This window comes from Platalea leucorodia, assembly GCF_965183815.1.
Source record: "Platalea leucorodia genome assembly, chromosome: 6".
Taxonomy (NCBI): domain Eukaryota; kingdom Metazoa; phylum Chordata; class Aves; order Pelecaniformes; family Threskiornithidae; genus Platalea; species Platalea leucorodia.
The window spans coordinates 59,463,109-59,491,089 of record NC_138828.1 but is presented as its reverse complement, the minus strand read 5'-3'; the positions used below and the strand labels follow the sequence as shown (position 1 = coordinate 59,491,089).

Below are 27,981 nucleotides of genomic sequence, written 5' to 3'. Positions count from 1 at the left end.
GAGGACTGTAAGGCATAGAAGACAGAAACGCTCAAGTAGTGTAAACAACTCAGCTATTACCTGTCTTAACTTATGTCCCATGTGCCAGAGTTCCTAAAAGTAGCTTCAGCGATGTTACAGGACAGTCTAGGTACAACTTGTCTGGTTTCAGGTCTCTTCTACTGAATACAGGAATAGTTCAAAGAACTGCACGATGTGAGAGGAGATTGTTGAACACACCTTTTTCAAACAACTTCCAGAGCCTCATGTAAACTGCTGAGGACAAAACTATTTTCAGTAGCTCTTGCTTCTTCCCCTTCAGTCTTTGTGGGCAGTGTCCTTGCACAACAAAGAAATGCTTCTTCTTTCTTACAAACCTATGTAACATTGCCAAGGGTCTTCCCAGAGACTCTCTCTCTGTTTCTCTGGGAAGAACTTCTTGGAGATGTTGAATTGGTTAAGTATGAAGAGAGAGAAATAAGGAGCTAGCAAGCAAAAGAGAGAAATAAGCATTATATCACAGTGTTATTTCTTCCTGGGAGAATTGCAGGCTGGGTTAGAATTACTCACAGGATTATCTCTTGCTTCTGATTTTCAAAGGTTTCATTTATTCCTGTCATATGCAGAATGACATAAATAAACAAATAAGAAAATACTGATAGACCTTCCAATGCTTAATAAATAAAATCCAATTAGGCATGGAAAGATATGGATCTTCTTTTGACTAATTCGAACACTGTAATAAATGTTACCCTGGTTGACTTCCACAACATCACTGTGCCTTGTTGAACAGGAGCCACATTTTTCTCCAGGGTCAGTGCCACACCTGTAGCAGGCACTTTAACTCTAGAAAGTCTACACAAGCAGAGGCATCAGGGTCTAGCAGAGACCATGAACCCTAGGGAGATAACCTGTTCTCTTATCTGAGCTCAGGTCACCTGAGACCAGGCTGTAGGCTGGTTGTATGGGTGTGTACTGGATGAACGGTAATAAGGACATTGGGAGGTGAGCTCAGTTGTAGTCTTTGTACCTTCTGAACCTGCCGACAGCTGAAGCATTACAAAGAGCAGGGAGAGGCAGGGTCATGCCCTGTACTCCTTTGCTGTGGTATTGTAAATATTTTTTCTGCTTTGAAATGAAAACACTTTGACATTGTCTGAACAGTGGTCTGTGCAAGAAGATATGTGGGAAAGTCTGCAGTGGCAGAAAAAAAGGTATGATGTTATATTGTATTACTTGAGGGACAGAAAGGGTCACAACACACATATACATGCTGTTGGAGGATGGATATGTTTTTGGTTTTTTTTAGTATTTAGTCAAGTGATTTTAGGATGAAAAGAACAGTATAAATATCACATGCAACATTATTTTCACTGACATCCCCAAAAATGATATACGGCCTGAAAAGTACAAATGAATTACAGACATATATAAATATACTATACTGATGTCTTAGGTATAATATCTATTTTACACTGCAGTTGTTGAACAATTTTGAGGATGCCAACCTTAAGGAGGTAAAACTGTGCTATTTTACAATCAGCAGTATGTGGTGAGTGTATAGATAAGATCACAGCCCTTCTTTATAACTGCGACCAGGTCCTCAGAGTTGAAACTGAAACGGGGAAAAATGAGATGTTTCATTCCCTGTGTTGCGACATTCAAACAGGCAGAGGAGGCTGCATTCCTGTATAGGAATGTATAGCTTTTGGAAATGAATGTATTCCTAGGGCTGCTGTTTGTGGGGGAGGCAAGTGCCAGAATACAGGCAGACAAAAGGCATACAAGTATTTGTGCTATTTTAAAAGCTGAGAGAAACAGTGACCTGACCGCTTTCTTGGGGAAAGCAAAACTCGTATCTGCATTTGGGAGTGTCCCAGACTCTCTGGCTACCTTGTTTAGGAGTGCAGCTCTTGATGTCCTCACTTGTAAATTGATATCGATAGACCTCCCCAGCTTGCTGATGGTTATGAGGAGGATAGCTGGTGATATCATTTCACTGTCCCAATGACACAGGGTTACAGACTCCAAGTCATACAGTTGTGGTTCCTGTAATTTCCAAAACTGGATAAGAAAAAGTGTAGTGTTTTCAAAGCGATGTATTTAAGATAAGGTCAGTACATGCTTTGACTTGAGTATATGACTTGCACTATTGCAGAAATTTAGTCTTTGTTCTACTGAGTTCTACTAAAATGCACAGTTTTCTGAATTTAATAAAGTTCAAGTCCTGAATTTTCCCAAATATTGGTATAATGCCAGGTCCTTGAAGACAATGCAAACAGGACAGCCTTAATGTAATAAAGCACTTAAGAGAGTGCGTAAATTTAAATTTAAATGCACACTGTGCTTTGCTGTGTGAGAGCCCATGGAGGGCTGGAACTGCAAAGAGTGAAGTGGAAGGCAATGTGATTCCGTACTGAGAGCACACACCGTGGCTGGGACCACTTGCAATTCCTCCTGTATGCGTAAACAGATCTTACCTGCCAAAGAAAAACATTTCACTTTTGTCGATGAGGAAGAGGTCCTCCGGTCAGCGAATCAATTCTTCCTGAAAAATGCCATTAAACCTTTAATTTAAACCAGGCAACCGACAATGACAGACAGAAGGGACCGGTTCACAACTCCACTAGCATTGTATTATGTTGTTGTGATGGCAAATATCGTAGTTTTCACTAGAACACAGACCTTCAATCTTCAGCCATCTTGTTCAAAGTATGTTGCACATTTTCATCTAAACAGTGACATGATGCAAAGTATGCTTTTCGTTAAATGCTATACATTTTGGAAAACATGTATGTTCTGATGAAGTGTCAGGTAGAAAAAAATTGAAACATTTTGCTGATAGCTTTTTACTTCAAAATAATCTTTCAGAAAGTATTCATCACTTTTAGTATACATTTTGAAAGCCTTTTTAAACTCAAAAACTAGTAAAAGCTTTTCAATCTTGCAGAAGTGAAATGTTTAAATTGATTTCTTTTTTCTGCAGAACTTCTTCAACAAGAAAGTCGTAGCTGTTTTCTTCCCTTCTGCTTCTGAGTGGGAAATTAAAACAAAAAAATCCAAAACAGACTGTGGTCAGAAAATTAGTGTTAGATCATGATTCTTCTTGCCACTCAGTTATTCATACTAATTCAAGCTATAAGCTATGCAATACCAATTATGAAGTGAGCAGCTTAATTTAAAGCTTCTAGATATGCAAGCATACATAAAAATATACATATATGCACCTATATGCATACATACATACTTATATACACATAGATACTCATTTTGTCTTGCTCAACATTTTCTTTAGATCATGAATGCTGCATTTATTCCCTGAAGCATCTCTGGCACAGGGTTTGTAATGTGCTCTAGATTCGTGCCTCAGCTGACTTAGTCGATAGCAGATACTTCTGCCAGTCTGATAGGATCTAATTACAAAGCCAAGGGGTGCATATTTCAGTAGAACACTCTGAGATGTTGAAAGATGATATTCTGAGACAGAGAAGGGCATATCAGCCATTGATTTAGGTCACAGAAGCAATTCACTACCACATGAATAACGTTAGTTGAATGTTATATCCAAACATAGTAAAAACCTTTAAAAATCTCATATGTGATAAAGGTTGGCATTAGCATTTCAGCTTTTGCCAAAGTACTATACCAGCCCATTAATCTTGACAGAAAAATATTCTGCTTTTGCTAGAATAGAGTTGCTCATATAAAGCATATAATGCAAAGTATAGAGTGGGTTTGGTGGTTTGTTTTTTTTTGTTTGTTTGGTTTTTTTTTTTTTTGTATTTGTTAACTTTGTACTTTAAAAGAACCAAGTGTAAATTTGTGGGTGACGCCACCATTGAAATAAATGATATATGGATATGAATGTAAATACCTATTTTTTTCATACCAATGAGGTTAAACCACATGTTTATGTCTTCTGTCCAGAGAGAGGATTAAAAAAAATAATCCCCTGACTACTTTTGTAATGCTGCTGTCATAGTTTTCATTTGCAACCAAATAAAAATGAGGTTAACACCATGAATATTCCTCTTACTGCTGGGCTTGTCTGTTTACTTGCTTGCAGGCATGGTCATATACAAAAGTTTTCACAAAGAAAATGTTACCACTGTTTTAGGAACAATAGTTTTAATCCCAAAGGTCCACCAGCAGTCCTTACACCACAAGTAGAAATGCATTGGCTTGGACCACTTCCTCTGCTCTGAATTTGGCCAGCTCTTAGCTGTGCTGCAAAAAGATCCACGTTATGAGTTTTGTTCCAAAGATAAAGAGCCACTCAAAGTCAGCAAGGCAGACATAAAAATGTCAGAAAAGGTATTATAGCCTTGGGAAAGCAATTCATGACAAAAATGCCGAAGAAATAATCTAGTATTATTATTCAATAATTCATTTTATAAATTCCTCTCACAAATAGGAGTGTGAGTGATATCTGCTCAGACTGAGGGGACTGGTCAGGGCCAAGGTAACTATGGGACCAGGAGAGAAACACGGACTCTTTTTGCTGCTACTTCAATTGTGACTGGATCCAGAAGCCAGGGGTAAGATACATTGGGGAAGGTCTGAACCCAGAGAAGTCTGTGGGAGTTTTATGGTGTACATATTTAACTGGCTTTCAGAAGCACCATGGAAACACCTGACTGTTATACAATATTTTCAGAGCTACTGAGAAGTCTGTTATTATTGTCATGGCAGCTGTTATACAGAAAAGGTAAATTCTCAAACACATATTTTAGGAGTATGATTCCCAAATATTTCATATTTCTGCAGCTCCAGTAATACACAAAGTTTGTTTTAAAAAATACCCCAACATATTGAAACAACTTGGAGACTCACATATTCTGTAATGTATTTGTTGTTGTTTTACACTTACACTGGCTACCATTGATTTCTTTTAAAAAAGGTTCAGGATGTCGTATTTCAGTGACCTTGTCTCTGTTTTATCATTTACTTTGTTTTGTTTCACTGTCTGTCTCTTTTTTGTCGTATTATTCATGTTTTTATTTCTACATTTAGTTTGTGCTGCTCTTCCTTTGTCAGTATCCTGACATTTTGGTTTTTGGTTTATTATCTATTTTTGGTTATTTCTGTCTTTTCAGCCCTTTTCCAGTCCCCCGCATCCCTCCATTTTATTGCTCATCTGCTTACTCTATTAAGCCTTCTCTTTTTCATCAGCAATTTCGTCCTCTGGTTTGTGGTCTCTCTTGATGCTAAGCTCACGTATTTAGCCTCATGGGATGACATCCCTCATGCTGTTTGCAGAAGACTTGCTCAGCTGATGATTACATTTAGTTGTAACCATGTCAGATGAATGCTGGTGGGATGGCAGAGAGATAGATTTCCCCTAATTGTACACCAAATTGTAACTAACTCCTCATTTGTGAAAGCACTGATCCACCTGGTAGACAAATCTGGGAAAAGACTGAGTCAGGTGCAAAATAAGAACAATCTTTTGGTTTTCTCATATTCAACCATGAACGGGATTGAACTGGCACAACAATTACTCTTTCTCTCTAGATTGAGAAAAAAAGGGCAGCTCTTCCTGAGTCACTAAGAGTGGCGTCTGTGTCATGAAGTGATGCAGGTCATGCTGCTGCTGGTGCTGCCTACTTGAAGCTCCCAAGCAAAATGTAAGCTCTTCAGGCTGACGCAGTAAAACAGATACTGCCTTTGGACCCTTTGGGAGATCATAGCACTGTGCTGTTAAACTAAAATCTGCAAATGATGTAGAGGATCATTACTAAAGCAACTTTATTTCCCTCTGAAACCTTAAATCCCTTCCTTGGCAGTCTTTCTACATGGACACCTTCTTTGAAGCACACTCTTGGCCCATGCACGTGGGGTTTTCTGAATCTGACACAAAGGTTGCCACCTCAGGCCAAATGGTTTCCATAAGCCTCAGGTTTCAATGAGAATCCCATTTACAGGAAGTGCGAGAAAGTGGTCAATGTAAGTTGCTCCAGATCTTTTTGTTTGTTCATCTGTCCAACTTCCACAGCCTCAGTAAAGTTTTGTCATGTCCATTAACCAGAAAATTACCATCTCTTTAACTTCAGCTAAAATTTTATGTGCATTTGCGAGGCACATGAGATGATTCTAATTTGAAGTTTATTAAGAAAAATTGTAAAAGTTCAATTTCTAAAATGTCTTCCTGTTCATCTGTTTACATTGCTTGTCATTTATTATGTTTTTGCCACAGTTCCAACCTAGGAAGGAAAAGCACAGTGTTCAAACATTATTCTGCTGATTTACTTCAAGAGCGTATTCTAGTCACTAAGTATTCCAGGCTGCATTGAGTTGGGTAACAAAATAGGAATTAACATAGATTCTCATTAAGAAAAACCCTGTAAATCTCACTAACTGTCTTGACTCCTATTTTTAATTACCAGTGTGGTTCAAGACAGGTGACAGGAAGGATTTTCCCTGGTATGATAAAGTCCTACCAAGGACAAGGTGTGTGCATTTATAGCACAGAAAACAAGGTGTTTACTAAAATTTCCCTAAAGAATTATTTAGTCAATGCCCTTGATACTTCTTTGCAGGGCAAACAAGGGTATTTCTTCATTGACACATTAGGAAAAAATAAAGGAATAAACATAAAAGTGACTCTGCGTACACACCTTCCACTTGATATCTTTCCAGATCACTTTACAACTTTCCATTTTTCCATGTCTTCAGCTGCTTATTTGTATGCTGTAGGGACACCACAGTCCTGATGCTTCGCTAGATAATGACTGTCTGTATCTATCCTGCCAGCCTCTGGTGTCTGGGAACAAACAGCATTAGAGATTAGAGCTATGTAGGAACAAGAATTTCCATCCTGTTGAATAGTTTTCCACTTCAAAATCTATTTTCACTCCAAAGAGGAGAAAACAATGAGTATGTGAAATCATCTTTTGAAGGAATATTTTAAGAACTCCTTTTGGTTAGTTCTGAAAAGAATCCTTTTCCTTCCAGCAAGCCATGCATGGTTACTAAAATATTTGGCAGTGTTTATGTAGAGTACTTGTCTTTCAATTACAGGACAAGCTAATCCTCACACTTGGAATGTGTGAACAATATGCTGAAGAAGAGACAATGCTGCAGTAGTGGTATAACAGATTTTCAACCTAGAAAACAGGCTGGAGAAAAGTAGCCCACTTTTTATAACATTTGTTCCTAAAATTGAATTTCTGACATCCATTCAAAGAGAAATAAATACTGACCTATGACAACATGCTTCCTTTCCAGAACAGGAGACAGAAAATCAATAAATTACATATGTTTGCAATTACACTTCCAGTGATCTATAAGTGATCTGTAAAACCCAAGTGTTTTTCCTGAGAACTCTTCATCGTACATTGAACCTTGTAAACACTTTTCTAAGCAGAATATGCTTTTCGTAATGACTTTTTTTTTTTTTTTTGCATTTACATAGTAAGATAAATCATGACTTTGTTATTTGGCAAAATCTGCAATGGCATCTACCCAATTTTACAACTTTGTCTTTACAGTTATTACATGACATAGTTCAAAAATTATCTATTCACCCATCAAGGTTCATTTTCCATAGATTGCTACAGCACGTTACAGGTACCTTTGTTTATTATTTTATAACTTGTGGTTTTACTCCTAGAATACTGCTGAAATAATTAAATATAATTTGCTGAATATAATGAATAATTAAAAAAAAATTGGAAATGCCTTACTACCTTTTAAAAAAGCTAGGATTTTAGCTATTTATCTGAACATAATATCTTTGTTTAGAGCAATGATTCTCAGTTTTTTGGAAAATGTACCACTGTCTCTTGGACAAAGTAATCCCTGTAGTATTTACCCTCCCTAATAGTTTTAATCTCAGAAAGGAAAGATACGGCATAAACTTTTACATATGAAGAAGTGGGATAAAAATTCACATCTGAATTGTGGTATGAAACTTATTACAACCAAGGGAACTGCCTCCCCTCACTGCAGTCGGCTTTGAATCAGGCACTGAATACAGACAAGTTGTACTTTTTATTGTTGGTTGGATGTTAGAGTAATTTGACGTGGATCCTCACTAAAAATTGTAGACACATCTGTCCCCTTGCAGTCATAATCTAGTTCAGTGTGGAGAGACCTAAAGTATTCCAAGTTAGTATTGGCTCATGGATGTGATGGAGTTTAGCTTAGGCTCTCATCCTTGCTTAAAGGAGGCTGCCAACAACACTTGAGCTAGCAAGTTTAGACTTAGTCTGGGTACTACCAGACTCTGTTTGTGCAAACAAACACTAGTCACTGTTATAACAGAATCAGACATCTCTAAAAATGGTGGGGTCAGGGGAGTCCTACATTCACGTTTTTATTGCAGCTTTGAAGAATTTGTGCTTTAACAGATGAGAGGGGATTAACCCGTGGCATCGTATTTTACTGCTTGGGGAAGGACAACTGACTCTGTGTACAGGACAACAGCAACAGGGTGAAGATTTATTCACATTGGAAGTCCATGAGCATCTAAAATCTACATGGTTCTTGAAAACAGTGGGCTTGATTCACCACCTCCAAAGCTTTCCAAAAAAAGTCAAGTTGTACCTTACTTAGATAAACAGCTTAAATTGCCTTAAGTTGTTGATTGCAAGAACTTAATTCCTCCCCTGCCATCTTTACATTTGAAAAAGGTAGAATGTTGGATTGTGTTTTCAAGATGCAATTTTTTTTGCTGAAATCGTATTTTTAATGAAATTACTCAATACTTTGAAGGTATTAACACCTTTTTTTTTTTTTTTCCAGGTATCAACAGTGCTAGAGTTTGGCCGCATAGTAATTTATACTACCAGCCTTCGTGTGGTGAGAACCACTTTTGAAAGATGCGAACTGGTTAGAAAGATCTTTCAAAATCACAGAGTTAAATTTGAAGAAAAAAACATTGCTCTGAACAGCGATTATGGAAAAGAACTAGATGAAAGATGCAGGAGGGTCTGTGAAGTTCCCTCACTCCCTGTTGTGTTTATCGATGGCCATTATCTTGGGGTAAGTAAAGCATGAGCCTATGTTTTATTCTGCAGTCTGTAAGAACAGATGAAAATCTTGATGAATGAGAGGCAGGGTTTTTAGAAAATTGTTTGCAATGCTGGAATGATGGGAACAATCAAAGACAGAGATCCCTTTGTGGTATGTGCTGCACAGATCCACACTGATAGGTTTGATCTGAAGATGCAAATGATAACCAGGGAGAGGCTATCAAGAGGGGAATAAGATCCAGTAATACAATCTAAGCTATCCTGTGTTTCTTAAAAAATAGCTTATCTTTGTAGTTGAAACCATGAAAATCTAGAGAAATGGATTTTTTTTTTTCCTCATGGGAACTTGTATGTATGATTGACCCAGGAAGATGAACACACATAGCATAAACCTGTCATTTAGTAATATCTGTGTTGAATATGAAGCTAACAGCTTGGGGGGTCAGACCTTAAACATGCATTGAATTTTATATAATGTAGTCTGTATCAGGCATCTGTAATCAACTGAACATTGGTTTAGGTACAGAATTGGTTAATACTTAATTTTAGAAATGTCTAGCAGTGAGAGAAAAACAGCCCAACTCTGGCCTGTTGCAAGACATAAACTCCAAATGGAAAACTATAATCCAAATTTGTACTCTGGTACTCTGGGTCTACAAGCCTGTTGATATTTGAAATCACCTTTTCATTAAGGCCAGCCTGGACTTTCAAAATGTATTTCTCAGAAACTGAAAAAATCAGGGTTTAAAAGAAAAAGATTCTGGAAAGTGGCACAATGAAAACAGCTTGAGAGCTCAGAGAAGGTATTTGTCTCGAGCAGTAAAGAACTAGCAATTAACACCAACAGCGAGACTGTGATTTGTGAAGGCAAACTATATTTACACACAGCGGGGTTATTGTGTTTGTATTGCTTAACACTTTCATTTTCACAAAAGATTTAAGTAACGAAATGAAATGTAATCAACAATCAGGCATAATTGATATTGGGCCTGTATAAACACTCGAGTGCCCTTTCTCCCCTTTCTCTCTGTCCCCTTCCTAGCTCTCAGTGTGCTCTGCTCGAGGCAGGCTTCCCCGAACACTCTAACAAATGCATTTGCTGGCACAGGGCTCACCAGACCACTGCAGCAACTGCAAAATCACCTGTGTGCAGAATATTAGCAGACAGTGATTTTTACTTCCCAGTGGAGGATGCTTTTATCAAAAATCTGAGTCGGAGATTTCTCCAGCCAGCCAGGAACAGAAGTGCTTCATTCAAAAGCAGCTTAAAATTCAACAGGATTCAGACTAAGATTTGCTCACCTAATTATCACATTAAAAATAAAAGTATTGAGTTATGACTGAGTCCAAGAAAATCTCAGTCCGTATGTGATTAATTTGTCAAAAGAATTCAGTTAAAATACTGAAATGGATTGAATAAATTATTTGCTCAGCTCTAGGTGAAGCCTGGTTACAGTCATTTTGATATGATGGATGGCCCATTAATTCACTGCTGCTTTCTTTTTTTTTTACAACATCATGGTAAACTTGTCTTTTAACAGAGGAGCAACAGTGTAACAAGCAATACAATCTCATTAAAACTATTTACGTATTGTATGAGGTACTTTGGAGAGGTATAGGAAGGAAGTGAATTAGGAAGCTAGCTGTCTGTGGGAGAGACAAATCTAGCTGTCCAACTACCTGCTGACAGGTACTCAGCAGGTTTTTCCTCCTGTAGGTAAGAAAAAGAAGAAAGAATTTGGTGTTCTGGTCTACAAACATTTATTACAGCATTGCAACTCCACTGGCATTGTTTAACACAAGGGAAAAAAAAAAAGTATTGATCTGCTAAAAAAGCAGAACAAAATCAGACTTGGGGGGTGTTTTCTTTCTTCTTTTTCTTTTTTTGATTAAATTGATGAGGCACACTGTGGTTAAATGGAGCAGACTTTAGCTCTAGGAGAGGATTAATGTTATTCCACATAACAGCGGTGTTATTTGTGGAGAATCTGCTCTGTGGGCAGAGAGCAATCCAGGAGATGCTTGCTCTGCTCATGGGGAGCATCATGGCCAGCCAGGACGGTGGAGGCCCTTTGCTCTGCCAATGTGGGTGCCCCTCACCTCTGCTCACAGACGACGTTTCTGCCCTCCACTGCTCTCCGCTAATTATCATCATACTAGGGAGCACTTCTGCATTGGTTCTGTTGCTACAACATCACTCTCTAACGTGCTTTAGTTGAGATGAGCCAGGATGGGAAAACCAAGTTCAATGTGAGCAGAGCTAACTCAGGCAGCCCACTGTGGCTGCCAACCGGAGCACGCAGGGCGATGGGAAGGGATGGCCCCAAGGTGAATGTGTCACTTGCGCTGGCAAGAGACCTGTGTCCACATACTGTGTTTGATAAATGTGGCAAACCCCCATTATTTCATTGCAGTTTTTATTTCTTTGTCTTAATATGTTTTCGTAAGAGAGGTTGGAATTCATTCATTTAGGAAGGGAAATAGGGAGAGAGGGGGGCACTTTGCATATTGAGAAGGTCTGGCAACGGAGTAATCTCCCCCCAGCTATGTCAATGCCTGGTGGATGTGGCACCTTAAGAAGACAATGCATCAGTGACTCCAAAGGCAGTAAGTTGGCTGGAACCTGTGCTGGGCTTGTGTTTCATTAACATGCGATTGAGAACTAATTATAGAATTTGGTCTCGTTGGTAACAGTGGACATTTCTATAATGCCTTTTATGACGATTATCTTCTGATATGCAAATACAACACAGAAATCCAGAAGCCTGGTGTGTCACTAAATTAGTTATGCAGTATTTTCTCTCTCTCTCTTTCTTTTTCTGTCTCTCTCTTAAAAATTTTGAATATTTATTTCCTGGCAAATCCCTCCCTGAAGGAGATTGCATGTAGCAATACAAAAGAGAATCTATATTGAGCCAGGCACCTTTCAATGAGTCATAAGGAGAAAAAAACCCAACCCCTAATTAAAATATGAACAGTTTTGAAAGGGGACAAGATTATTTTTAATGAGATAAATGTAACAAAAGCAGGAGAACACAACATGTGTGCATCTGATAGAGTGTACAGTATCCGAGCCCTTCAGAAGCAGGGACAATGTTGTTAGAGCACTGCAGGCTGTGTGGATAAATCTTCACAGCGCTGTGGAATCTATCATTGCCTGCACAGGGGGAACAAAACAAACCAGCAACTTGGGCAGAAGCAATAGAAAAAGCATATTTAGCCCCTGTCAAGCAAAGTCCTGCGTGCTGCAGTACAGCAGGTTTTTTAATCTTCTCATTTTTTCAGGATTGAATCATTGTATTTCTTGACAGACACTGTCTAAATATCAGTCTGTCAGGAAATTGCAGGTTCTTTCTGCAGCATGCTCTTTACCAGCTGATCTAATCCCTCCTTTTCACCTGAGGTTGTCTCCATCTGAAATGGAATTATGCCATCTGCTGGGACACCAAAGCAGAATAAAAAATGACTTCCAAAAACCAGAAAGCAACACAGAAGAAAAAAAAAGAAAGAAAAAGGAGCATTAATTTACTCTTTTACAAAGGCACCCAAGACTGTCAGAGGTTTATGTTATGTAAAGACTCACTCTGCTGGAAAAGGGATGCACATTAAAAAAAGGCAAATAGAATAACAGAATCATCTTTAGTAAACGTGTTAGCTCACTGCATAGCAGTTTTAAAATACATTTATTTTATTTTTCACTTTAAATATGTGATGTGACTGAATTCAGTATTCACCTGCCATATAAACCTACTTGAATCTTTTTCAAATATGTGAATTTAATATATTTTTTCCTGAAGAAACTGTTTCCTATTTAGTTTTCCCAGCTGTAATGAATCAATGACACAAGATTTATAGTAAAATTTTTTTATTTGACTCATTGGTTATGATTACTTCCTAAGAATGATGAGGTTACTTTTGTAACTGACCTTTAGAAAATACCCGTGTAATATATTTTTTGTTATGCAAGGAGTAACAGTTCCCTTTTTGCTGCTTTCCAGTGGCCATATATGATTAGTAGCTCTCAATTGCCTCCATGTTTTGTTAAACACAGTCTCTGGCGTTCACTTGATGGGGTGGATATGAATGGCTCTGTGGCAGTAAAACTGTGATGTAATCATTGCATTGAGTCACCTAACATTTTGCCACTTGCTTCTTCCATTTTTCAGCTTAACATTTCAGGAACAGCAGAGTTTAATTAATCTGATAGCTCTTTGCATATAAATCTTTCAGTTTTTTGCATATAAAATCCAACATTTCTGGTGCTGGTACTATGCTGCAGTGTCAATTTTCTTAGTTTATGGGCAGATTTTGAGGCATTTAATCACACTCCATGCATGTCTGCTGCCAAGGGGCACCTTGTTGTGAGAGGTTGTTAGTTAGGTTAGTTGTGTAGTGTTAGGTTAGTTAGGTTGTTGTGTAGTGTTATAGGCTGAAGAGCATGTGAGCTTTGGACAGAGGTCTATACAGTCTGTCTCCTCGCCAAGCCACAGTGAAAAACATGGCAGGTCCAGTAAGGGTAAGGTGTGTGATTGCATTTTGCTGCCTTAGCAAGAGGCCTCTCCTGTAAACTTAGCAAAAGTTTGTTTTTAAGGAGATAAGGAAGGCAACTTATCTGCACAGCAAATGTGTCCACAGGAGAGATGTTGCATTGCCGTGCTAATTTCTTCTGTATATAAGGAAGCATATGGAAGAGAGGCTGCTTCCCAAAATCAGCAGATATTCTAGTACTGCCAGATGCAGAGACATATACCTATGTGTATTCCTTGATGAAGAATTACATGAATGAAAATGGTAATGGGCTACATCCAAGATAGGTAAGCAAAAGACTGGTTTAGTGACAGGACAGAGCCTGGGCAGTAGGAGATTTAATGGACCTTTGATTTATCCTAGTTCTGCAGTTAGTGGGACAGAACGTGAAATATGATGCTAATTTCTGGACTTTCTCAAGAGAAAACTGGGAAAAGATTTTGAAGAATAAAAACGGTCTTGAAAACCGAGTGATTTAGCCAAGTCTGTGGCATTTCCTTGCCAAAAGAAGAGCGAAGACCTGACCGCAGCCCCTGGGCTCCTCCGCCATGGTACAGAGCTACTGAAACTATTCACAGGCTGGTGCTTTGACATTTAACTGGTTAACAGAACTAAAAACTCACTTTTCCTTGCTGCTTTTCTAAACGTTATGGCCACTGTCCCTCGTGCTCCTTATGTGAGTCTTGTGAGGGACAGATTCTTTAATGTTTCATGTCCCTTTGTGGGTAATTGTGGACTGAGTACAATCTAGGAAGAAAAAGAAAAATATCACTTTCTAATCAGAAAGCAGCTATTGGACTTATTTAGCAGCTGCTTTAATTACTCTATTAATTACAGGCTCTGTGTGTTAAGATTCATAGATCCAAAGGGAAGGTTAACCTCTGCAAAGTATCTTTTATTCAAATTTCACTCGAGGCAGCCGTTAATCAGAAAAGACTCACTGAAACACTTAAAAATGTTGATAACCATTCAGACGTTTGGTTTTTAATTTTAAAACCATAGTAATGAGGCTTTCCACTTTGAAAGTAACACAGCTGGCCAACTGAATGTCATGTAAAATATAAATCCTTTAAAATATGAATCTATAATGGGAAACCTGTCAGACTTTTAATTATACTGCTGCAAAAGCCAGTCAGCGTTATCATACAGCATCACTGTAACACGGAGAAGAAGTCACAGGAATGCTTTTGCCAACTGTTGCCGCAGAGAAGAGATCCTTTCCTAAACAGGGGCAAATCGGGACTTGTCTGGCTTAGGGAATTTGCGGTGCTGCAATTACATCAATAAAGCTGCAAATCCTTAATGTCTCCGCATCCGACGGGCAGTGCAAGCTTTGTCTTAAGCCGCTCTAGTGTATTTGGCCCTGAGCTAATACACTGTGGGCCGCCTTGGCAGGCCTTCGCTTTGTTGTGCCAATCACTCCTATTGCCCGTTCCATGTGAAAGCAGGGAAAGATTAGAGGGCAAGCATGAAAGGGGCCAACAGACTGCTAAAAGCTGCTCTGCTGGGGCCAGAGAGCCTAACGCGTATGTTGAAGCTGGTACGCTCTGTGCCCACGATCTATAACAGATTTTAGTAGAAGAGTCAGCACAAGTAAGGCTAGCTGATCTGAGCCTCCTGTCATCCGCTGTGACTAATTAACCACAACCAACTACCTTGTATATATGTCTTTAAAAAAAAAATCTCTTTGAAAGTGTAGCACTGTAAGATAGCGTTCACTGCAAAAGTGATACTCACATCCACTAAAATATTAATATTTTGTTTTTTAACTGAAATGAAAATCATCAAACACAGAGTAAAAAGTACTTTATTTTGTACAAAACCAGAGCAAAAAGACTTTGCACAGGGAAACTAACCTTAGTAGGGTGACATACAAAATCCTTTGCAACGATTCGGTGGCCCTTAGCTGCCTTTTAGGCTACACACTTGTAACCTCTGCAGTCCCCAGCGAGGCGCTACAAATGGTTGGACACTAACATGTACATTACTGGTCCATATGTGTTCCCTGTGCTCCCCGGCAGCCTTTCCTGTACCTCCCAGTAACAGGGAGAGCAGTGCTGGTGGGGAGCTGGGGCCGAGAGCCCCCACAGCTGACTGTGGGCAGCTCAAAGTAATGGCCAGTCTCAGGTGTGTGCCAGCATCCCAGCACCCCTCAGCCCTGTGCCAGCATCCCACTGCACCTCCCAGCTCATGCCAGAAGGAAACCCAAAGGTAAAATTTAAAAGTCTGGGCATGCAGGAACTAGCAAACTGGGGCATCGCGATGGCATGAACCCGCCACCCGGTGCAGAGATGGCAATCATCCTTAGCAGCGAGTAGGGACTGTGCAGTTACCTCCATCTTTGCCTCAGTTTCCTCAGCTTCTGTCGGTTTCTTGTGATCCACTGATTAAAAGTATCTGTAAGTGTTTTGTAATATTTAGTATTCAGTGAATTTGGTTACATAAGTGAAGTGTAAGCATTCAATTGTGGCCCTCTAATTAGAAGAAAAGGGAAAAAAAAAGTTTTACATCATCTTTGACACTTTCATTTTGTCTGCAATAATCTCTTAGCATTTAGTTTCAGAAGGGAAAAAGAAAAACCACTTCAGTACTGCCTTGGTTCAGATCACAGAACCCCTCAGAGGCCTAATGTACTCAGACTAAATTATTATTATTCATTGTTGTGTCTGACTTTAATGTTGTTACAGTATTTTCATTACCCTTTTTCTCCTTGTGATATATATTAGGCATATTATGTCTTAATTCAATGCTCAACTGCCAGAATATTTGAAATACAATTTCCTCCTCTCATTTTGCTGCATTCTCTGATGTCTTGTATATTTATATAATTGTAATTTTTGACATGGTAACTAGACGTATTTTTTATTCTGTCAGGAAGCATACCCTGTAAAATAAAGTGAACACAATCAGAATTTCCAAGCTCTGTCGCCTTTTACAAAAAGGCAGTGCAATACGACACCTGGTAACGAACGACAGGCACTTCTGTCAGAACTGTGGTTAGATTCTCCTCTACTTCCAACTTTCCTGGGGTTGACCTAATTACAAAATACTTAATGTGAGTCAAATTTGTTCTCAGCCTGTTTAAATTTTCAAGACCACATCTTCTGATCATCTCTGTTTTTTCATGCTAAACTGGCTGACCTTTCTCTTTTTCTTCTTCCTAATAGGGTGCTGAGAAAATTTTGCTAATGAATGAATCTGGGGAACTGCAAGATCTCTTAACCAAAATTGAGGTAATTCTATTTCTGCAAATAAATATAAGGAATGTACATTGAATATTTGTAATTGAGAAGATTTTTTTTTTTCAGTAGTTCCTTTTCTTCTGTTATAAACTGATGATCCCATTTTTTTTTTTGCTTTTCTCTTTGAATGAATGATATCATAGTATCACAGCCCATTAAGTTTGAGAAAACGTGAATGGCGATAACATCAAATTAAAATGTCCGTCTCTTTAATCTTGGCTTTGCCGCAGCAGGAAAGGCAAGTCATTTTCCCTCTCCTATAACTTTTGACATCATCTTTGGTATTTAACCTTCACCATGCCCTGGAGGAGTCAGGTCTCTTGTGTGGATGCTGTACCACTTTTCTGTGTACTGCAGTGAACGCATTGGGAACCTGCACATCTGCGTTCTGGCTGGACCTAAAGCTGGACATCTGGGCAAATGCTGGATGTTTCCAATTACACCAATTTGCACAAATTACAAATTACAGGTTATCATGCCTTTCTCCAGCTCTTAGTTTACCTTGTCCACTGTAGTTCTCTGGGGCAAGTTTGCCTTTTATTGTGAACAGTTGATGCACGCTCCCTGAGGACAACAGAAGTGTGGGTCTGCTCCCACAGCTTTGCTGTAAACTGGGATCTCTACTGGTCATCACTTTGCTGCTGGTTTTGTGCTATTGGCTGCACAAGGTGTTTTCTATTTTCTTTTGGATAGCCTGCAACAAAGAACATTTTGGGGAGACGTGTGTCATAATATCTGAGTTATATGGATGGCTGTGTCCTTAGAAAAGGAATGTATTGCTATTAATTATCTTGTTATTTTGAAATCACCCCTAACCAAATCGAGATAACACATAAACCTCAGAAGTATGTAACATCAGCATTAAAAATAGATAATGAGGATATGATATTTGTAAAAGACACTGATGAAAGAGCAAAAGAAAGCTACATCTAGTTGATTTAGCCCCAAGGTTTTTCTTTCCCTGCATTTAGCCAAACTACAGCATATGTTTTCCTAACATGCTGTCAGTAACTCTTTGTATATCATACACGTTTGACTTTATCACAAAACGAGCATCTCTGTGAAGCATGTTGGTTTCTTACAGAGAGTCTCCTTCCTGAACTCCTCCAAAAGTTCCAGTCAGGCTGAGCCCAAGGGTTGTTCACCTCTATCTTTTTCAGGAGGTAGATTTCACACTATCCAGTAAATTGTGAACTGCCTCGTCCCTTTGCGGTGCAGGTGGTACCTTCTATATTTGTCTGGCCTGTTCCTTAACTCAGCAAAACTTTCCTTGCCTCATGACTCAGCGTATGTATTACTGTATAAAATGCAGAAGAACCTGCTGGCCATATTGAACCATACTGAATAGCTAACCAGAAACTATTAAACAAAGATATACATATGATTAAAGCATGCAGCGTTATTGTTGTCTGACTGAAAAGGTTAGCTAATACATCTCCTTAACATTTTTCATTACTTTGGAATGAAATGTCCCCAGATCCTGCTTTGGGGGGGTCCTATAATGTTATTACCTAGCCCAATGTGTCCCCTAATCTTGGGACAGAAAGTATATCTGAAAGACAATGCCAGACTGCAGCAGACTATGATAACTGCTTAATGAATGCAAACACTGCTTCAAACACATTCTTGCCTGTCATTTTTTATTGCAAAAATGGCTTTGCTACAATTGCAAAAGACAGACAGATTTCTTCATTACTGAGGAAACAGAAAGTGGTTACACCAAATGTCACCTGTTCATGAAGGAAATGGCCATTGTTCAAGGAACTGAACTAAAACAGTTTTGCATTTGTTTTTTGTTAGTTGCCTTAACTACATGGACAGTTAGTTATTTACAAGCCTAACAAGCAATAATGAATGAAAAGGTTAAAAATATTATTATTTTAAAATTTTGAGATTATTTGCAATAATTTCCAATGAAGTAAACTGCCGTCATAAATTATGAAAGATGTGGGCACTCCTGAGATAAAAAGAATGCTAATTTTACATTACATACTTCCAAACACTGTCCCTGGAGAAGTGAACAGTAATAGGAGTTGTGTGCCCGGTGAAGAAAAATGGCAAGCTTATGAGGTACAGGACAAAAAGTGCCTTTTTTTTGTCAATAGATGAATGCTATTAATGGTTTTGCAGAAATCTCTTCAGTTTTCTCGATGAAGCTACAAGAAGGACTATGTTATCTGTACATATTTCAGTATACTCTGGTAATAAATTGTGACTAAGTTTTTAGTGGTGCATAATTCATCAGACTAACACTAGCAGAAATTGTATAGATTACTGTTCTTCCTTTGTAAATAAATCTGTAAAGTCTTTACTCAACAGTGCAATGTTAAAGCCACATATCTGTGCTGTGGTAAGTACCTAACGTGGTGCACCTTTCATTTCTCTGATATAGAACTTTAAAGCAATGATTAAACAAATTAGCAACATTTTCAGCAAGTGAAACTTAAAACTGTCTCTGAAATCTCTTCCTGTGTTCTCCATTGTCTTTACTCCAAAACAAAATAGAATAAAATTATTTTTTTACTCAGGCATTAGGGCAATTGAGGGAGCTCAAGACTAAGTTGCAGCAATTTTCTTCAGGTATAACTGTTGAATATTGATGATCTTTCTCTTTTACACTTAAAGCTTCAGTATTCTATATCCTTAAATTTGAATACACCACTTATTTCCTCAAGCACTACTTGTCAGAAGCTATGAATTGCTTTTTGATATGATCAACTCTAACTATAATAGGAACAACATGTTCAGCACAAGCATGCAAATACTAAAAGTCACAATATTTTAACATACAGTATAGAAAATATAATGCCAATATAAACTGCCCGGAGTTTAGATTCAATCAATTGCAATACCTCCTAGAATTGATCTAGACCTAAAGCTACATCAGAGTAATGTATGCAAGCTATCCTTTAACTGGCTATTTTGGCAAGTATAAACACAGGCTACTGAGATATAACGTGAGTGATGAACCTGCAGTGAGCCTCTCTGACCATTGCATGTGGATCTGACCAAAGGAAAAGGCAGACGTACTGGTCTTCCATGGTGGTATACCTTGGGATGGGGAGGTGGGTATTGCTCAAAATGGGAACCAGAATGTGTATTCTCAGCTGTCTTGGATCCCTTCATTGTCCTAGAGCTTATGGTGGTTGATGAGGTAACATTTTTGTCTTTTTCACTTTCTTCTCTGAGCAGAGAGTCCAGCATCCTCATGAGTGCCTCTCTTGTGGGGGCTTTGGTTTCCTGCCGTGCTCAGCGTGCCATGGAAGCAAGATGTCTGTGTTTCGGAACTGCTTTACAGACTCTTTCAAAGCCCTCAAATGTACCGCTTGCAATGAGAATGGGCTACAGCGCTGCAGGAGCTGTGCGGGTTAAGAACGGCGTCTCCACATGTACAAACTGATTTTATGGTACTCCACCAGTTTGTAATATGATTTTTTAAAAATTAATCTGTTTATCCAATTCAGTCAATAAAAATTCATTTGTAGTATACTTCTGCTGGTTTGATCATTGAAGCCATTTAAACTGAGGTCGCTGACCATAACATGAACTCTGAAATATATTTTGCTACATTCTTTATAGAGAGATTTGTAGTCTGCAAAACTTACCGTATTATTATCCCTTTTTGGATATGAAGTCTTCCCTTTTTCTATGGGGGATCATCAGCAATAGTATGTGTTTCTGCTCACAGAGTTCTGAGTCATGCCCCCAAGATTACAGCAGAATGAAATTTAACCTTCTGATTATTGAGTAGCTGCAGTTTAAAAAAATCAGTGAGAATAAAGATTTTGTGATGTGGACTAGCCCAAGACCACTCCACTTAGCACTTCCCTGAAAAGGTGCTATGACCAAATTCTGGCCTGAATTCTAAGTGGCAACAGAGGTACAGAAATATTTCTTAAAAGTCCCATGAATCAGCTTTCTCTTTTAGTACTGCTTCATGTTCAGTACTAAATTAACGTTGTTAGACAAAGTTACATAAACATTTAACATCATAGATGTTGATAACCATTGTTGTACTATCTCAGAGCTTTGTAATCCTCCATATCACAGTAGATCCCACAGTGATCAAGTAAGAACACCAGACAGCTTTATAAATTACATAAAAAGTCATTGTGGATGAGGTTTCTGCTTTTTCAGCTTAGTCGCTGTCATGGTTGAAGGGCTAGCCTGGCACGAGTGTTTTAGGGTCACTGGTCTATGCCCAGACACTCCAGCACTGTATATAGCTTTGTCATTTTTGGTGGCTTTCCCCAACACAAGCACAAGAGAATTAGTCAGCGGTTAGTTTGAATGGACTGTAGGCTTTCCACATTGGATATATTCCAGTCTAAAAATGCATTAGCATTCATGCACTGCCACAGAGTACTTTTTAACAGGGTACTTTAGTGGGCCCCCTCCTCCTGCTTACATTGACACTGCACATCTTCCTCCTGTTGCTGCTGTCAGTCTGTGCTGGCACAAGCAATACAGAGGTTTAGCAGCTTGTTGAAATTGGTATCGGCTAGAAACGGCTTCCATTTCATCCTGCCCAAACTGCTTTAGCAAATGTTAAGCCATGCCACTTTTTGCTTGTTGCCTCATTCCTTGTAAAGCTGTGTTGGCTGGGGTTTGGGTAAGTGCAGCTGGCTTTACTAGAAGCTGCTTACTCTGGTGGGGGACCCCATTTCCCTTCCCTCTTCCCATACAACCTTGCTTAATTTGTCTGTGATGAGAAACGCAGTTTTCGTTTAAGTGTTTTGGGCACAGCACAGCTGTGGTATAAAGCAGGATAGCTACAGCTGCACAAAGCATGGCTTGCAAAAAAGCCCCTTCTGATAACATTTGTGTTTCCTGATGCCTTATTTCCCTTACCTGAATCAACAGAAAACAACATTTCCTCCCCCTCCATTCCACTTCCTATATCTAGAGCTGGTAGCTGGTGCTGAGGAGTTGGACAAGTTGGGCTAACACCTTTTTGAACATTTGAATCTAAAGGACTTATGCATATTCTATAAGCTATTGAATGTGCAGGCTTGAACGTGCTTCTAAGATCCTACAGCTTCTACAGTGAGGCTCGGAGGGAGTGTCTGGATCTTCTGCATAACACGAGAGAGAGTAAATTTTCTACAGAGGCCATCTACAACGCTTAGCAGCACCCCAGCTATAAAACTCTGAATTGCAGATGTGCTTAACTTATTACTGCATGGGTAAGAAGAAAAGAAAAGAAATACAGTTCCCTTCTTTTATTTAATACTGTCATGTAACCTCTGTTTCTGGCTAATATTGCAGTCTAGACTGGTGTGATAGAGAATGAAATATAGCATAAAGCAGAATACTGATTCTTAGAATGTCATAATTTCTGATGGATGAAAACTTACTTTTTTTAGTTGTTAACATGCTATGGATCTAGGGAGTGAGCTCATTCACAGTAGTGAATATCATACTTAAGATGGTGTAAGCAAACTTGCCCTTGAGGGAAATTACTATTGAAGAAAATGCCAGTGTTTGTGATATTGTAATTCCCCAGTCTTCAACTTGGAAAAGACATTCTGCTTGATGAAGTAGTCCATATCATCATTCTTCCACTGAAGCACTACATGGCCAAATTAGTACAACTTGTCAAAGTATGTTAAACATTTTCAGTGAAACTGAATTGTTCATTGATCTGGAATAAGGGTTTGAAGCTGTTTTTCCCACCTCTCAGGCAATCAAAAAATGACTTCTCTTCAAAGCAAGACAAAGAAATACACTAAATTCAGTTTCTTTCCTGATTTATCTCCAGAGGCCATGCAAGAAACCCAGAGAGACTGCCCTAGCCTAGGCATGACCCTTCTAACAGAGGCACTTCACTCCTACAATCAGGATGAGGCAAAACTCCCTTATTTTTCTTTTTAGAAGGAGAAATGATGAAAGGAAAAGGTCAGATTTTGTAGAATCTTTTTTTTTTTTTTTTTTTCCAGAGGGTTTTTATGGGAAACTAGAAGATAATAAAATAAAACACAGGGCACATAATGCTCACAAATAGAGCATTCTTCAGGCACTATATATTTTCAAGAAACCTATGACAAAATTCCAGTACTAGTAAAACTGTTTTTTCCTCTGTTGTCAACTGAATTACCAGCTTTTTCTCTTCAGCTATACTTTCCTTGTAGCAGCCTGCATGAAAAACAAAAACAAAACCAATTTTTTTTTGCAAGAAGATGTTTATACTGCATGGTTTACCATCTTTGCTAGAGTTTTGGGTCTGGCTTCTCAGCTCGCTCCAACCATCCTAGAAGCACTGAAGGTGACAGAATGGCAACATTACTAAGGCAAACCCAGAAGCCAGTTCAGGGGTATGATGCTTTCTGGTATGAGAGATGTATCAGGCAGCTAATAATACAACTTTTAAGCCAGTCTGAGAACAGACTTGGAATGCAGCTCTGTCCTGATTTACACCAGCATTGCATCTTTACTTCCAGGGAGTTAGCAGCGGTCTCCTCTGGTATGATAAATAAGACTCATTCAGCTGCATCTTTGTACAGGAAATTTTCTATTTCTCAATGCATCACGCTCTGCTCCTCTTGTTTCTGGCCCTCGTTGCCCCTCTGAGGTAAGGATCCCAGTAGATGTTCTCTGGCTGACAGCTCAGCATATTAACGTATATAAGAGCAAGTATCAGGGAGTGAGGTAATTCTTAGGCTGTCTGCTTTGCAAAATAATCTTTTTGATCCTGAGAAAGAGAATGATTTGGAGTTCTCAGTCCTGTAGCTTGCAGCATGCTTTCCAGTGGGCTACATATCCCCCATACTGATATGCTACAGCCATCAGGTCTCTTGGCTTTACCAGAATTCACATCCCAGGACATGACATGATGCAACCCGTTCCCTGATTTTTCTATAAATTTAATTTTTCATTTCCTTTTTTCATGGGCTCTAGCAACTGGTTACTTTCATGAAAAAGAACTGAAAAGTAGAAACTGAGACACTTCAGGGAACTGGCTTACACGAGGGCCATCTGAGGTCTCATGGACTTGAAACTTCACGGATAAACGCAGGCCCCCCTTGTGGCAAAGGCTCCAACTGACTGACAAATAAAGGTATTGCTTCAGGTGTAAGCAACAAAGACTCTGTGACTATTGCTCTGGGGATTGTTTATATCACTCTAAATAAATGGTTAGACAAATATGATGTTGTGGTATATAATGACCTGCAGAATACACATGCTTTGGTGACCTCATGACAGTTTTGAAAGGAGAAAACTTTTGAACTAACTTTGCCTAACTAGAGAAACTTAAAAAGAAATAAAAAAGGTGTTTAGAACAGAGGTGGAAATGAAGCAGAGTAAGACAGAAAATACTAGACTACTATGGATAACATTTTCTGGTTAATTTTTGGAAAGGAAACAACTGCCCATTATAAGGCAGAGAAAGAAGTACACGAGTACTTTCTAAAACAAAATAAAATGCTGATGTCGTAGGGACTAGCATCTGAATTCATACCTGGCACAAGATCTATGCAGAAGTCAGATGCCTGTTCAGCATCTACACACATTCACTCATGTGAGTTCAGACCCATCTGAGACGAACAAGTACACTGAGAAGTTTGTGTGAATTTTGAGTGGCCAGATGGTGATTAGGAGCTTCTTTTGAGCTTTCTTTTCTCCCTGCTTGCCTGAAGATTGTCTTCAAGGCTACAACAGCAGGTTTTCCTCTACAAGTTTTGACCTAAAACCTTCTTCTTCTCTTCCTGTTATTAATATTGATCTGATGAATTTTAAGAAAGGGATGAATGTCCTTAAAGCATTTGGCACTTCTTTCCAAGTAAAAAACCATGTCATACTGAATAGAAGAATCATATTTTACATTACAACAGAAGATCACACACTGACAAACCTACATCTACTTTCATTTTATGTAGTCTCAGGATGGAATTTGAGCTTATGACTGGTCTTCTCTGTACAGGATTTTACTTTTCATAAGAGTAGAGTGTAAGTAATTTTATTACTTTATTACTATTACTTTATTACTATCACTAAATAGAGAGGACCCCTTTAAACAAGGTTTTCATTCTCCTCACTTTGTTTTCTTTGTAATAACATTGGGGTATTTCAGAGCAATGCATTTCTTACTTGCACTATTTAAGAGCCCAGAGATTATGAATTTTATTTAATATTACACTATTTAATAAATATTTTTGGTTTTGCTATGTTGGGGACTAGCTTACTCTTTTAACACACCAATGGGCGTCTTTTCCTGTGGGAAAAGTCCGGCCATTTTTAATAAGAAACAGTGAGCCTAGGAGTTGATTTCCATTCAATCTCTGGTTGTTTCCTTCGTGTACTATTTCTAAAGATGCATAAAAACAGATAAACTGTCTTACCTGTCAGCAGCCTACTGTAATAAAATATTTTATATTAATTTGGAATGAGGAGAGTTTCTGCAGGTAATGCCGCATAGATTAGCTTGGCCTTTTAATTCATATCTAAAAACTATATCAGACATAGAGCTTACTGACCTCCATACCTGATTCTAAAGTTTGCTGATCTCAAACACAGTCCTCTCAAGTCAATGATAATTGTTCTAGTGATTTAAATGCTTGTTTGATTTGGTCTAGCCTATCTTCCCTTTACAAGTGAAGTACTGTGAAATACAGTTACCAAATTAATGCTATGATGTAGTGTATAGAATAAATGCCTCTTTTAAAATGAGAATGCGGCATGCCTCGAGGCCTTCCAAGAAGTTCACTCTGTGAGTTAATTTGCCACAACTGGGAACTCATAATTATGAATGAAAAGAACCTGATAGGTCTTGAAATAAGAGAAGTGAATTCTGCTGTAAGTAAACATGTATTGGAAGAAAACTTACTACTTTTGATTTCAGCATCACATAAAAAAGGTAACGACAAATTCTTGAGAGTTTTGGTTTTTTTTAGTGATGAAAATAAGAAATGGATTTTACTGAGCTGAGTTTTACAATTTTCGTAAGTAAATACATAATGGAAGACACTTCAGGTATTTTCCTAGCTGTTGCCTTTGTATTATTACATTATAATGAATTTTATTCACTTAGCCTGAGATACATTATTTAACCACAAAAACATTCAACAGGAAACATTTATGCCCTAAATAATTCAGTAAGGAGAAGAATTTAGATTGCTTAGCTTACTTTAAATAATTTAGAGATGATAGTAAAGGATATTGTAATCCAACAATAATTTGAAAAGTAAAAATAATTAGAAATAAATATTTATGTTTAATTCTATTTTTCTTTCTTCTTGCATTATTTTGCTTAGGGGTGATGAATCAGGAAATAATTGCATTAGAAGGAAATGGCTGTGAAAAAAACTTGCAGTTTCAGCTTCTTCTAATTTATCAGCTCTACTTTGAAAATTTGGTTTTGAATGAGTTAAAAGATTTATGAAATCCAATAAATTTTCTACTCAAGAAAAGCCACACTGCAATAAGACATATACTGACTGTCTCTATTTCAGGCCTCATATTTTTTCCACTGATGGAAGGATAATCTTATTGAAAACAAAGGTTTATTTAAAAGAAAAAAACCCAACAATCAGATATTAAGTACAAGAAAAATCATTATCCTTTAGTAACCTGAAATTTGAAAGTATATAAAAGAAATATGCTTCAGGGTAGCTGACAGAGAGTTGTATTTTGATCTGGAGAAAAAAAAACTTGTTGTGAATACACAAAACAAGCAAGGGTTATATGACCAGTCAGAAAGGTTGACTACAAGTTATATTTATTATTGATCATGATCTGTTCAAAGTAGGCAACTAATGATCAATAGAAAATCATCAAATACCATCATTTAAATGTGAACGCTCATCAAATTACCACTTAAATGTTGCTATTTTACTTTATAGTATTAAATCTGGTGGATGCATTCTTGTCTGTCAGATACAGGAGAAATTAATTTCTGATCTCATGTCAGGTATATTATAGATGAGTGAGGATGACAAATCTACGAAGCATCATGTAAACCTGAGTACTCTCTGAGCTAACTCCAGTACCAACTTCATACTATTACTTCTGTTTGGGGCTCTGCCCCTGATTTGGGCCAATGACTGAGACTTTGAAGAACATCTAGACTCTGTCTAACCCCCAAAGTTCATTTGCACATTAATTTTCCCCATCCTATGACAAGTGGGAATAGCACACACTAGGACAGAGACGTTATACTCCAAGGAAAAGCCTCCAGACTTGTGGGACGATATATTTATAATAAACCTGATGCATTAGTAGAGATGCACTGGCAATGAGTGCTTTATACTGCCTCAGGGATCTAATCAGACAGACAGGGTATAAGATCAATACCTCAGTCTGCAAAATTAAAGAACTCAGTAAAAAACTTGTAATTTTTTTGTTAAATATAAGCACAAAAATAATAAACAGTCATCATCATTACTCATATATTTGCAGTATTGCAATCATTGCTTTTAGTATTATAAGAAAATTATGCTGCCTCTCATTACAGCTTGATGGTAATAGCTGATGCTGATAAGTTTTCCCTTTCACCATAATCACAGAATAAAATTTACTAGAGTACTATCAAACAACAGAACTGTACTTTTAAACATATGTAGAATATTGTTATTACTATTCCCTTCATCAGTTAAGATCTCAAGAGAAGCAAGAAAAACTAAAGCAAGATTAACAGACAAACATATCAGAGAGTTCAATCTGCGATCTTCTTCCTCAGTGTTTTAGAGAGATCCATTAACGTGCTTTCTGTGGGATGCAGAGTTTCACAACAGGGCTCCTTGCTATTTGATGTTGTATTCTTGTGATACTCCCAGCAATGCACACAGTGCACTGAGGTGACTGGTGCTGCGCTGTCTTTTTTCATGTCCTGCAATCTTTTACCAGTGTGGGACATAATAATCCTAAATTTGTGAGTCTTTTCTCACGTTCTCAACCAAATGTTCACATTCTGTATCAAAGAAAAGTTAACAATAAAATCCGCTCCTTTTTATAGCCACCATATCTGATCTTCCAGGACATACTTCATGAGCAATATGGTTTGAAAAACCCTGTAATATTTTTCTGCATTTATTCTCCACTCCTTTATCAGGACTATGATGGCAATAAGTCTTTCCTATTGCAGCCTATACTTCTTGCAGAGCATCTAATGCTCAATAATGCCAAATATGTCATGCTGTACTTTACGCTTACCTTCAGCCAACTTGGTATATCTACTTATTGTAGGATTTATAGCCTCAGGGCCTAGCCACAAATCCTATTGTCCTGTCTTGGAGCTTTCCTACCATCTGTCTTTGCTGTAC

At 38.2% G+C, this 27,981-nt stretch overlaps 1 protein-coding gene across 1 annotated transcript in view; it reads left to right on the top strand.

Annotated features, from left to right (window-relative positions):
- Window positions 1–20,095, top strand: part of GRXCR1 (glutaredoxin and cysteine rich domain containing 1) — a gene marked incomplete at both ends in the record, with an annotated part of 43,046 nt that extends 22,951 nt beyond the window's left edge. Inside the window, 3 exons of the mRNA XM_082315264.1 lie at window positions 8,725–8,964; window positions 16,649–16,714; window positions 19,916–20,095. Of these exons, the coding sequence (XP_082171390.1) occupies window positions 8,725–8,964; window positions 16,649–16,714; window positions 19,916–20,095 (486 nt within the window). The remainder of the gene's footprint in view (window positions 1–8,724; window positions 8,965–16,648; window positions 16,715–19,915) is intronic.
- Window positions 20,096–27,981: the final 7,886 nt, after the last annotated feature.